Consider the following 13532-nt stretch of genomic DNA (forward strand, 5'->3'; position numbering starts at 1 on the left):
GAGTGAGTGCGCCAGGTACCCAGGAGTCTCAAGATGTTTGTCCCAGCCGCTGTGGGTGTTGCCGTCCCCTGGCCCGTCTGGTTACCAATGATGTCAATCATCCTCCCGCTCATCGCCAGGCTCTCCCTCAGGCTCTCCTCACCGACAAGCTCCTCGGGAAAAGCCTGCAGGAGAAACGGGCCTCAATGGACAAAATCTCCACAGTGTAGAAACCTCTCTAAATGTAGAGTAGTAACACATGACTTCCTTCCATGTCCCCCAGCTGTTTGTCTGATACACCCCAGCCTGAGTGGCATTATTCTCTGTCTGCCTGCCTGCCTGTCTGTCGCACCTCACCTTTCACACTATGTCTGTCGACTGCAAACCCAGCGTGTTCTCCATTTATCATGTGTCATCATGTGCACTATCCCCTCTCTCTCTGCTACAACCTAGTCTGCACGCCATTGCCTGTCCTTCCATCTGTATCTCTGGGTTTCAGGCTGCACGCAAACCCCCCACCTGCCTGCTGTTCTCTTTGAAAACGCATCATTTTGCCAAATATCCTGAAAATACCCTATATCGGGGCGGTGCGAATCTCTGTAGCCAGACACGGGTCTGTCCCACTCGGTGTTAAGAGACGAGGCAGGAGCTGGTTACATACCGCACACTGTGCCATGGCCGCGCTCAGCTGGGTCACGTCTTCCACGGTGGTTAGATGTAGGGACGTCAGCGCAAGCGTTACATTACTGCGGATCGAGATCCTCTCGTACACGTCCTGCTCACTAACCCCGTTGTTCTGAAAGCCAAGTGCCAAACCAGAAATGTTACGTGGAGTTAAACATGCATGATGTGACATGCAAATGGGCCATTCAGCCCCTCTAGTCTGTGCCACACAACAACAACAACAACAAGATTCCATTTATTGAGCGCCTTTCATGTCGGGAGGACGTCCCAAGGTGCTGGACAGTTGGGTCAGGACCCGAGCAGGGGAGAATGGTCAGGGTGAGGGGAGGGAAGGGAGGGAGCGAGGAGGGGGTAGAGAGTCGAGAGGGGAGCTGAAAAGTCTTGAGACCGGCCTTGAAGGAGGAAAGGGAGGAAGCGGCGAAGGCACTGGGGGATAGAGTTCCAGAGCCCCCACCACTCACTTATACCCGCTCTACCATGCTAAATGTTAAACCTGGGTCTGGTGAGGGTATGGGGTGGGTGGGGGGGCGTGATGGCGAGGAGGTTAGGCAGATTCTCAAGGTTATTATCAGAAAATGTAGGGGAGAGGTTAGAAAGAAATTCTTCACCCAGAGGGATATTATGTTTAATGTTTCGTCCACAAAATACACAGTCAAACCACCTCACAGTATATCCTGTGAGACGGCTTGACGATGTGATAAGATGCTATATCAAATGGAACTATTATTATTATATTAATATCAAGGGTTTGGAATTTATTCCCATCCGTGGAGAAGCAGTATAGTCACCGCTGTCTGCTTACCTGGAGCAACAGGAAGATAGACATCTCGAGTTCGGAAGAGGGACAGAAATGCCCTCGAACACACTTCAGTGAATCCTTACCTGATTCAGAGCGCTGAGGAGAGCGATGGAGTAAGGGATGACCTGGTTGGGGTTGCCCTGTTGCACCAGCCCCCACAGCTCCCGCTGGCTCTTGCTTTTCAACCAGTCGGTCACGTTCTGGAATCCTGACGGCAATTCTGGCATTAGCACCGTCAGCGTCCTGTGTGTAAGAACATGAGAACACAAGAATTTGTCAGGTGAAAGAAGACCAAGGTCTATCTAGTTCGCCTTCTACCATTCTAGCAATCACTTGACATATCGTGTCCCAAACTATACGCTGTATCCCGAGATTTTATTTTCCAGCAGAAATCTATCTAATTTGTTCTTAAAACAAACATTTTCTGCTTCCAGTGTCTCCCTCGGGAGCCTGTCCCTGTTGTGTGTGTGGAGGAAAGGAGGAAAGGGCTAGAGGAAACAACACAATAAAAAAAAGGAAAGCACTTGCGTTTTTATAGTGCCTTCAACATTGCAAACATCTCAAAGAGCTTTACAGTTGTTATTGTCAAGTGTCGAGGTGCTGCTGTTGAGAGCCTGCTCCTTTCAGGGCCTCACGCAACCTTCTCAATAACGGACGTAGTGAGAGAGGTGTTGGTGTGGAGCAGTACTGTCCAGGACTCACATGGTGGTGGGACTGGGCTTAACTGAAAGCTAAGGAGTAAAATACATTCTCCTTGGGAGGCAACAACAACAACTTGCATTTATATAGCGCTCCTAACGCAGGGTAGCGTCCCAGCAGTGGAGACCCAGAGTGGAAGTCATGAAAGATGGTGGCCATGTTCTAGTTAAAGTTTTAATAATGTGACCGGTTCACCTTCGAAAAGATCATCTGGTCTTATTTATAAACTAATCAGTTGCCCTGTTAACTTGGTCACCTCTGAACCTCTAACAAGTGAGGCAAACCTCTTTCCCCCAACACCCCCACCCCGAGCCCAAAGGTGGAACACTGTAAGTCCTTTCTTGAGAGGACAAATATTCACAAGGAAAAGAATGAATTAGAAACAAAGAGCACCAGGTGTAGTGTGGTGTAGTAGTGTTGTGGTTGATCACTTATTACAGTCACACAGCAGGTTATGGATGAAACACCAGATGTCATGGCAAAGCTCAAAGCTCTATAATGATGGACCATTCCCTGTGTTACCTGTTCACAGCTGTAGTTTTGGCACCCAGCAGATCTTCCACCTCCACCACAATGCTGACTGCTGAGGTGTTGCCCTGGGTTCCCGCTGGCACTAACGCACTGAAGGAGGACCTGATACCCCGGTACAGGTGGTACTGGTGGCAGGCATCAGAACGGTCCAAGCAGCTCATTGCTATCAGCGAGTAAATCAGCTGATCAAAGCCTCCATCCTCATCCAGCCATCCTGAACGACATGAAAGCCGATAAGTGGAATCACATATCCAAATGCAGATATTATTGATCGCTATTAATAATTAGTTATTCGCAATATTCATTGATATTATTCATAATTTGGCTGCTGTATTTCACCCACAAAATATACAGTCAATTCAATTTACAGTATATTCTGTGAAGCACTTTGATACGTCTCAACAATGTGATAAGGCGCTATATCAAATGCAGGGATTATTATTATTATTATTAGCATCTGAATGCACATGCCTTCTTAATCCATACCTCTTTTGCAATCTTGTACCCACAGAATATACTGTGCAGTCCATTCACTTTACAGTATATCCTGTGAAGCGCTACGAGACTCCGTCTGGTGTGAAGGGCACTATAAAATGCCAGTTGTTGTTGTGGTTACCTGTGCAGTTAACGCTGATCACAGTTTCCAGCAAGTAGAAGACAGTGTCTGGTTTCACAGTGCAGACCCCTCCACTGGGTGGGTAGTTAGGGGTCAGCATGATGCTGGAGAAGCCAGAGCTGTGCTTCTCTGGGTCCATGACACTCAAGGTGAAAGTGTAGTTGACTCCATTGCGCAGCACTCCCTGCCGGATAACCAGGTCAGGATTCGAGTCTCCTGTGGAGGTGGTTTGGTTATCCAAGGTCAGAGGGAAGCCATCTGAGCTCTGGACCGTCCATTTGTGCTGCAAATAAACACAACAGGGTGCGAGAGAAATGGAGAGGGGTAACTCACAAGTCAAGCAAATGTCATCTCAGCACGGTTGGTGTCTTCAGCAATGCTCTCTTCCACACGCACACAAAATCCCCTGCGCACACACACATACACACACACATAAAACACCCACACAGACACACTAATAAACACACACACGCGCACACACACACACAGACATGTATAGAGTCATGCTTGTAATACATCTCCAACTGGGGCTGGGGGGACAGAAAGAACATTGCAAATTGTTTGGACAATTATCTCACAGAGGTGTTGCTGCTGCAGTTTTCACACTGTCCAGCCAGTGTGACGTGAATGCTCCTGCTCACTCTGTAGCTGGAAAGCGCGTTGCACGAGATGCACTCCAGCAGGACACACGGGACCCTCTCGGCTTGTATCAGGACCTGAAAAATCACATCGGAGGTGATCAAATGCTGCAGCTTTGTCTTCAGGAATTAGGACATCCGATGCAGTGAGCTGTTGCAATTGGTGCAGGTTCCGTTATTCAGATGAGACTTTATCTGCCTGTTTGGGCGGTCGTTAACGATACCATGACACTAGCTGAAATACAAAAGGGAGCTTGGGGTCCGTCCTGGCTAATAACCCTAAAGGTAAATTAGTCGTTCACTTTGTTGCCGTTAGTGGGAACTTGCTGCAGTGTTTGCCTACAAAAATAATGATGATAATAATCATCGTTGCATTTAATATAGCGCCTTATTACGTCTTCTAGACGTCTCAAAGCGCTTCACAGGATCTGCTGTAAAGTGAATTGACTGTATATTTGTGGGCGAAACGCGGCAGCCAATTGCGCACAGCAGTGTCCCACAAACAGTCGTGGATTGAGTGACCAATCATTACTGTTTTTCTCTTGAGGGATTATTATCAGGCGTGTGTGTGGAGTAAGGAAACTTGCCCAAGGTTTCGCCCTGCGGGAATCAAACCCAAGTCTCTCGCTTGAAAGGCGAGTGCTCTAACTTTTAAGCTACACGACTCCACTCCACGTCGTGTTATAGACGTCTCAAAGCGCTTCACAGGATATACTGAAGAGTGAATTGACTGTATATTTTGTGGGCGAATATACCTCCTGGTAATCTCTACACTTGACAGAAATGAAGCACTTTAGAAGTTTGGATATTCCTACCTCTTATTTTTCTTCGGTGACTCCTAACACGTTGGACATTATTCTGGGTCACATAAGTAATGGGTCGCGCGCTATGGATGTGACTTACTCTTTGAACGGCGGAGGCGGCTTCTTTGCCCCATTTACTGACAGTCAGAGTGAACACATACGTGTTGCCGGGCAGGAGGGTCTTCCTGGGAATCGTGAGAGTAGCCTTGGTCTGAGAGGCGGGAGATAGGCAGGGAGGAGAGGAGAGGATCTGGAGACAACAACAACAACTTGCATTTGTATAGCGCCCTTTGTGCGGGCTACCGTCCGGGAGTGCTACAGTCACCACAATACCGTTAATAAACAGCGACCCAACACTCATACAAGAAGCTGTTACATGTTCTTAATAATAATAATCCTTGCATTTGATATAGCGCTTTTCACGTCGGGAGGACGTCCCAAAGCGCTTCACAGAACACACTGTAAAGTGAATCGACTGTATATTTGTGGGCGAACGCGGCAGCCAATTGCGCACAGCAATGCCCCACAAACAGTCGTAGATTGAAAATGACCAATTTATTATTGTTTTTGGTTTTGGAGGGATTATTATTAGGCTCTGTGTGGAGTAAGGAAACTTGCCCAAGGTTTCGCCCTCTGCCTGGAATTGAACTCAGGTCTCTCGCTTGCAAAGCGAGTGCTCTAACCACTGAGCTGCAGGACTCTTTTGCAAGTAAGTGAAGCATACATTTTCAATGTATGATATTTCTAATTGGAATACAGGATAATGATGATAATAATCCTTGCATTTTGACACAGCGCCTTATCACGTCTTCGAGACGTCTCAAAGCGCTTCACAGAATATACTGTAAAGTGAATTGACTATATTTTTGTGCACGAAATGGCCTCCGCTTGTATTGAAAAATTCTATGTTTTTTTTAGCATTTACCTCAGATTCACAAGTCCATCGATACATCAGAAGCGCTTCCTCGCTCGTCTTGGTGTCAGGATCGTAGGATTTGGAGCCGGCAAGTAACAGGTCCTGGCTGGCCGCCCAGGCTCTCCTGGATCCTCCACCAATAACAGGGACGAGTTTGCTTTGTAACACACGGATCCTGAAAGAGACGCTCCTCAACAGTGGTGTTCGGTGCAGGGACACTGTGAACTGAAGACAGTAGGTGCTGGTGTTCAGCAACAGTTTGGGCAGCACCAGCAGAGGTTTGCTTGTGTCCACGTTTCCAAGGAACACGCGATCCACTGCTTGCGCTTCTTCGCAACTAGAGGCTCTGAACGCTTCCCACAGGTAGTGTGTCTTGTACAGTGTGCAACCCTTCAGATCAACGCTGGCCTCAAAGTAGTTCACGCGAGCCCTGAAGATAGTATGCGGAGGCTCCACCAGTTGAACTTCGGGCATCACACACTCAGGCTTGCGCACAGTAACTCCGAGCCGCGTCACAAAGAAGCTAATGTTGTTGTAAGCCGTGACCTCCACTGCGTAATCATCGGGAGTTGTGTAATGGTAAAGAGCCGTGCTGTTCTGGTTGACGTACACATTCTGGGAATTTCCGAAGCTCCACCGGTAGTAAACGTCACTCCCGCCGGCAATGGTAACCCGGAACATGACCGTCTGGTTGACGTAAAGGTCTGTGCCGTTGCTCCACAGTTCTGCTTCTGCAACAGGGAACTGCACTCGAATCACTTCCATTAATGATAGAGTGCTGTATGCATTGGAAGCCTTAACATGTACGGTCAACGCACCTTCCCTATGGGGCGTGTAGGACACGCTTTGACCAGAGAGGTGATAGTCTGTAGAACCTGGGAGTTGGAAGTCCCATCTGTAAATTACCTCCAACCCAGCCCGGACTTCAGCCGTGAAAGTCCGCTCCTTGTTGACTTCCACCGCAGCCGGACAGCAGCTTACCCAGTGCAACCCTGTGATCTCCTCCACAACCACAATGCGAGTGAACTTCACCTCACTGCTTACGTTGTTCCACGCTGTTGCCGTCACAGTGTTTTCTCCAACAGCAGGGAACACCATCTCGTAGGTATCGCCCTGAAGAAACACGCTGACGTTGAAGGTGGGGAAGTACAGGGAATACCACACGCTCGTGCCCCTCTGGACACTAATGGTGAAGATCACGGGATCACCAACTCGTGCCACGGCCTTGTCTGCCCGGATCATCAACCCTCGGACACAGTCTTGAACTGTGATGTTATGACTGACCGACTCCCAGCTGACTTCATTGGAGGCGTTGAGAGTCAAGGGATATACAGCTGCACGCTTGAATGTGTATGTGATCTCACTTCCATTCAGGACCTCACTTCCCATGTCCTCTGGTAGGCTCCACTGCCAGGTAATATCGCTGCCTCTGCCCGCATGCCCCTGGTAACGTGCAGTAGCATTGGATGGCACATAAAACGGAGGCACAGCTCGAAGCAGAGTATAACTCACCCTAGAAACAGCCTCTTGGACCCGTAAAGCCATGGAACCATCGGCACTGCCCAGCACGTTGCTGACAGTCACGTTTACAACTACTGTTCCCAATGATAGGTAAATATAAGAGATGGAGGAGATGCTGGTTGTAAGTATATTTTCATCTGTTCCTAAGAACCATTGGTATAGCAAGTCAGTGCCTGAGATTACAGACACACTTAGGTTTACGGGTATTCCGATAGCTACACTTTCTGCCGTTCCAGTCACCTTTACACCACTGATGCGTTCTTGGACGAAAATCCTTTTGCTTTGGTTGACTGCTCCAAGGCCATTCTCGGCCAGGACAATTGCCAAGTAATCCCCAGCTGCTTCTGGGTGAAACACCATTGATGACCCGCGACCTCGAAGACGTGTAGCAGGACCCTGGCTAATCAGCCAGCCGTAGGTCATGTTCGAGCCAGAGGCAACGCGTGCGAGAAGCTTGCAATCTTCCTTGGTAGCACAGTAACTGTCCTGAACCAGGTCTTCACTGTAGATCTCCAAATCCAGCATCTTTTCTTGGGCTTGAAGGGAAATCATGTCCCTTTCTTCACTGACGTAGTTTCTCGCTGTCAGCAGAACATCATAGATACCAAGACCCTGAAACCTGTGCTTGAACAACGAGGTTCCCTCCTGGCGAATGCAACCTCTACAAACAGCCCAGAAGAAACAGACCTGATCTCCCCCAGACAGGGTGGCTGTGAAGGTGACCTCTTTGCCAATTTCTACTATCAATCGGTCGGTGTTGATCTTCAGTTCCGTAATGGGCGTCAGGACCATGACGTTTAAATAACTTTCCATGCGACTGACGAGGTTTGTGCCTATCGCACTTACAGTAAACACACCACTGTTGCTATAGGCATGCGACGGATTTTGACCCAGTCTGGCAGAAGTGTCGTCACCAAAATCCCAGGTGAATGTGACATTGGTGCCTGACACCACGTCAAGCTTAAATCTGTAAGTCTTGTTCAAGGAGAGAGTGGTTTGGTTCGAGCCATCGTGGGAAACAGAAAACTTTCCAACACTTTCTTGTACAACCACCGAGCAAGATTCGCTTTTGCTGTCAATTCTGTTGCTAACACAGACCGTGGCGAGGTAAACACCAACCTCTTTATATAAGGACGACACTGCTCCATTGCCCAATATGGGAGATTCCCCGATCCCAAAATCCCAGAGGTAAGTGTACTGATGTTGGTTGTCTTCACTTGGCACCACTTCTGCAATAAACTGCACCAGTTCATTCAACCGAACAGATTTGTTGCTTGCAACGAGCTGGACGGAATCAATGAGTCTTTCTATGCAGACTCCAGCCTGGCTATATGCGGTGTTGAAAGGGCTGCTAACATTAATCCTGATGGTGTAGTTTCCAGCCAAGCTGTAGGCATGAACGATGGATGAATTACCCTGGATGCCAATGGTGGGACCCCCGTCTCCAAAGTTCCAGGAGAATTTAATATTATTCTGGCTCCCCGAGATCCGAGCCTTGAAGAAGCTGTTCTGCCCTGACACCAGGCAGCCTGAAGGCATCACCTCCATTATTCTCAGAGCGTAAACGTTCACGTCAACTGAGCGATTGACCGAGTTTACCATGTTGCTGCTGGACACCGTCACCTTATAATTCCCCTCTGCGGCATAGATGTAAGAAACATTGCTCTTCGGTAGATTTCGGAATATGTAGCCATCCCCCATATCAAAGCTCCAAACGATGTTTGTACCCTGTGACACTTTCCCTTTGACCAGCGTTGCAACCCCCAGCTCATTCGGCCCGTTGGTTGAGACCGCAAGACCTGAGATGCGCTCCACAACAGACACCAGCACGTGCGTACTGATGGCGCTGATTGTATTGTTAGCCCAGAGTGTGACATTGTACACTCCGCTTCTCTGAAACCTGTGCTGCACCGTGGAATTCCTCCCCACTGTGACAGGGTGGGGTGACTGGTCATTGAAGTCCCAGGTGTACGTGATCCCAAAGGGCGAGGGGTGAGGGAAGGCTTCAAAATCAACGTTGCCATCGATGTAAGGGAACTCTGGGGTCTGGACACACTTCAGATCCGACAATGGGCTCCGCGCGTAGACAGACAGACACTTCTTAGTGAATGCCCAACGATTACGAGTTTCCACTTCCAAATTGTAGTCACCTAACGCAGACGAAAATATTTTTAAGTTTCCAGTTCCAGTCAATGTACCATGGGGCTGACATGCACACACACACACGCACACACACGCACACACACACAAGCGCACAAACACACACACACACACAACACTGGCCCAAGGAAAGATAACTCCACATGTATTTTTTTTCTACAGTGCATTGGCTAGCGTTGACTTTTCAGTATGACGCAGTGAGAGAGGAAATTCAGGCTGAGCAAACGGAAAAGGATGGGAAATACAGAAAGGTAAAGAAAATGTGGCAAACTGGAAGAAGTAGAGAAAAAGGAAGAGCGAGAAAGAAGCACTACACTACATCAGTGGAACATTTTCGCCTCTCGAGTCGTCGCCCAGTGAGCAATTGAAAATCCTTGGTTTTCTCTCTTCGCCCCCGCTTAAATTGAACCATTTTTCCTTTCCCCACTCGTAGCAAATGAAGCCCCGTGCCATTGTATCACCGTGTAATTGGCCAGAATACAGGTTACAGAGTGCCCGGGTATTCAGCAAGGTGAAGGCTGAATATTTTCAATGGCTACAACTATCATCAGATATTACATTGAACATAAGAACACAAGAATTGCTTGATGAAAGAAGACCAAGGTCCATCCAGTTTGCCTTCCACCATTCTGCCAGTCGTTTGTACATCTCATGAAGCCAAACTATAAACTGTATTCCAAGATATTATAGTCTAACAGAAACCTATCTAATTTGTTCTTGAAAGCATGTTGTATAATAATCAGCCTTGCATTTGATACAGCGCCTTATCACGGCTTCGAGACATCTCAAAGAGCTTCGCAGAATATACTGTAAAGTGTAGTGACTGTGCATTTTGTGTGCCAAACGCGGTGGTCAATTGCACACAGCAGTGTCGCACAAACAGTCGTGGAGTGAGCGACCAAATTATTATTATTTTTTTTTTTGAAGGGATTATTACTCCTCAGAAAGCGATCTGCCAATCGACTAACAACCGGGTTCTTACTTACTGCTGGGTAAATTAGGAGTCCTGTAGCTCTGTGGTTAAAGCACTCGCTTTGCAAGTGAGAGACCTGAGTTCAATCCCAGGCAGAGGGCGAAACCTCGGGCAAGTTTCCTTACTCCACACAGAGCCTAATAATAATCCCTCCAAAACCAAAACAATAATAAAAATTGGTCATTTTCAATCTACGACTGTTTGTGGGACATTGCTGTGTGCAATTGGCTGCCGCGTTCGCCCACAAATATACAGTCAATTCACTTTACAGTATATTCTGTGAAGCGCTTTGGGACGTCCTCCCGACGTGAGAAGCGCTATATCAAATGCAAGGATTATTATTATTATTATTAAATGGTGTTCTGAAGTTTTTTTTAGAAAGTACAAACTTGTCAAAAGCCTCTAGAGATGATGTTTACCAGACTTGGTGTACATCCAGGTCACATTATCCAGCAGGTGCACTCGCTCAGTCCCTGGTAACTGTGGGTCGTATGGAGGTCTCCTCGAATGAGCCACAGGAACAGTGCCATCACCAAAGTTCCACCTATTAAAGAACAGACAAGACCACAAAAGTTGGATAACGAAGGCCCTTTGGCTCATTTGATCCAAATAATATGATAATAATAATCCTAATCCCCCAAGAACATCCCCACTACCATCCTCCATGCACAATGCACAGTCCAACGTACAGTGTGTCCACGAAGTCCTGTTACCCCCATGTTTTCCTCTCTACATTGCACTGACCAACAACTGAAACATGGGGAAGCATGATGATAATTGTATTTAGAAGTACTTAATTGCATTTAGTACAAGTGTTTCACTGTATTTAGACGTCTAGAGGATTGGTGGGTGTGAGCGCCATCATTTTCATGGGGGAGGTGGGAGTAAGAGGACTTTGAGGACTTTGTGGACAGTGACTACAACTCTCTCACCGGAAAGTAACCTCCGCCAAGATGTCCACTCTGATGCTGAAAGTGAATGTCCGAGACATATTGACGGGGATCACATTAGACACGCCAACAAACTCGGCATCTACCATGGGGTACATGGTATCCGCTATCAGGTCAGTCTCCACTGTCTGGTTGCTCACGGGATTCACCGCTGTTAGCTGCAACAAACCAGAACAAACCAATTCATTTCAGGCCTCATCTGAGCCACCTCTTTCCGTGGCAGTGTCTCACTCATTTCAGGAACTCGGTGCCTGTGGCTCAGGCTATTTGCTGCTCTCACCTTCAGCCTGTAGGTTGCAGCTCTCTTGAAGATCACACTGTATGTTTGCCCAGTGTACGCGAAGACCGTCAGGTCATCAATTACCCAGGTGTATGTGACGGAGGTGCCCCGTGTCACTGCCGGTGAAAATAGCTGCAAGTGACGAACGTTCGTTACAGAAAGGTCCAGTCACAGAACCCAGAGAGCTTCCAGGCCGTCTCCCCATCAACTCTGACAATTTTATTCAAATTCTACGTTTTGTTTTGTCAGCCAAGTGTCTGACACACGCGGAAAATCATCCCCATCTTAAAGAGGATCCAAACCAAACAAAAGTTACATGCGTCCCATCTACGCATGGAAATTGGGAGGGTCTAAAGGCAGATAGGTACTTGAGAAGTAAGGGGGAATTAAGAATTATGGAGAAAACAACAACAAAATATATTTGTATAGCACTTTTCACATCGGGAGGGCTTCCCATGGAGCTGTGGACAGTTTGGACCTGAGCAGGGGGTTGGGATCAGGGAGGGTAGGAGGGTGAATCGAAGGAGTGGTCGAAGAGGAGGGTTCAGACCTGGCTTGAAGGAGGCAAGGGAGGGACCGAGGCAAAGGGAATGTGGGATGAAGTTCCAGAAGGTGGGGACAGAGATGCTGAGGTCCGACAGCCGATGGTGGGCAAGGGATGTGGAGCAGGTTGATTTGAGGTTAGCAGGTTGGAGAGGTAGGCAGGAGCAAAAGCGTGGGTGCGGTGAGTGGGGGGGGGTGGGTGGGGGAGCTTTGAAGGTGAGGACGAGGATTTTGAACTCTATCCTCTGGGGGCTGGGAGCCAGGCAAGGGTGCTGGTGATAGGGTCACGGAGCCTGGTGCGGGAGAAGAGACGAGCTGCAGAGTTCTGGATGATCTGCAGCTTGTGGAGAGAGTTGGGGGAGACCGACAAGCAGGGAGTTGTGTAGTTGACCCTAGATGTGATAAATGCGAGGCCCTGGGACCCTGGGACCATGTTACTAGGCATAACAGCACGTGGGGCATTTGACCACCGAGTTACTTGGGGGAGAGTGGGTTAAGAAAATTAGCCATTCTGACCAACTTATTGCTCAAAGCAGAATAGCGTCGTGCTTCAACAACAACAACCTGCATTTATATTGGGCCCCTCATGCAGGGTAGGGTCCCAGAGCGCTAGCCGAGGCGCGCACCTGTGAAGCGTCCACAAGCATGCGCCTGGGGCCGGGGGGCACGATGCGGAGACCCCCGATGGCATCGTGAGCCTGGACCAGCACCGACAGGTTCTGGGAGCTGATGTCGTTGCTGACGGCCACGCTCAGGGTCCGGAGACGGCGGTCGGTGGGGGTCAGGTGGGCGTGGGCGAACCAGGTGTCTCCCGTCTCCCTGCGGCACGCAGGCGCGAACCGCGGAACGTCGGGGGGGCACCCACTCTCGAATCGGACCCCCGACCGCCGGATGGGAACTCCCCAGGACGCCGTGGCGTTGCTGCCGGAGAGGATTTTGATCACCACGACAGTCGAGCTGTTGGTCGGGACCTGAAGCCTGCCGTGAAGTGGCCGCGGGAAGATGATCTGCAAACCGGTGATCTTCGACCGAACCTCCACCCGGCAGGACTGGGTCACGGAGCTGACCTTGTTTGCCACGGTGACCGAGTACGTGTACGTCCCTGCCTGCGTCTGCCCAGTGCTGAGGAGAGGAGTGACGGCAAAACTCCGCAACTCCTCCGTGTACAGGACCCTCACGTCGCAAACCACGCTGTCCACCCACTTGGCGCTGAGCCACGCCGGCTGGAAGCCGGTGAGCGACATCTCCACCCAGCTCTGCTGCTCCAGGCTGATGTAGCTCTGTCGCCACGGGGACTTGGAGCTCGACTGGCAGCCAAGCAGACAGCCCGGCCCGGCATCGTGCTGGATCCCAATTACGTCGTCTGGGTAGACGGTGACATCTTTCTCTGCCAGCAGCACCTGAAGGAACAACCCCACCGGTTACTCCGCTGCACAAACC

At 49.2% G+C, this 13532-nt stretch overlaps 1 protein-coding gene across 1 annotated transcript in view; it reads right to left on the reverse strand.

Moving 5' to 3' along the window:
* The window catches only part of pkd1b (polycystic kidney disease 1b), a 58934-nt gene that overhangs the window by 24643 nt on the left and 20759 nt on the right, over positions 1-13532 (reverse strand). The window contains exons 11-22 of the mRNA XM_042342566.1: positions 12719-13492; positions 11550-11681; positions 11252-11427; positions 10739-10863; positions 5675-9336; positions 4850-4960; positions 3887-4024; positions 3309-3591; positions 2684-2906; positions 1546-1705; positions 641-775; positions 20-164 (exon numbers count right to left, since the gene is read on the reverse strand). Coding sequence (XP_042198500.1) covers positions 20-164; positions 641-775; positions 1546-1705; positions 2684-2906; positions 3309-3591; positions 3887-4024; positions 4850-4960; positions 5675-9336; positions 10739-10863; positions 11252-11427; positions 11550-11681; positions 12719-13492 — 6064 coding nt within the window. The remainder of the gene's footprint in view (positions 1-19; positions 165-640; positions 776-1545; positions 1706-2683; positions 2907-3308; positions 3592-3886; positions 4025-4849; positions 4961-5674; positions 9337-10738; positions 10864-11251; positions 11428-11549; positions 11682-12718; positions 13493-13532) is intronic.

This window comes from Callorhinchus milii, unplaced genomic scaffold, assembly GCF_018977255.1.
Source record: "Callorhinchus milii isolate IMCB2004 unplaced genomic scaffold, IMCB_Cmil_1.0 Scaffold20, whole genome shotgun sequence".
NCBI lineage: Eukaryota > Metazoa > Chordata > Chondrichthyes > Chimaeriformes > Callorhinchidae > Callorhinchus > Callorhinchus milii.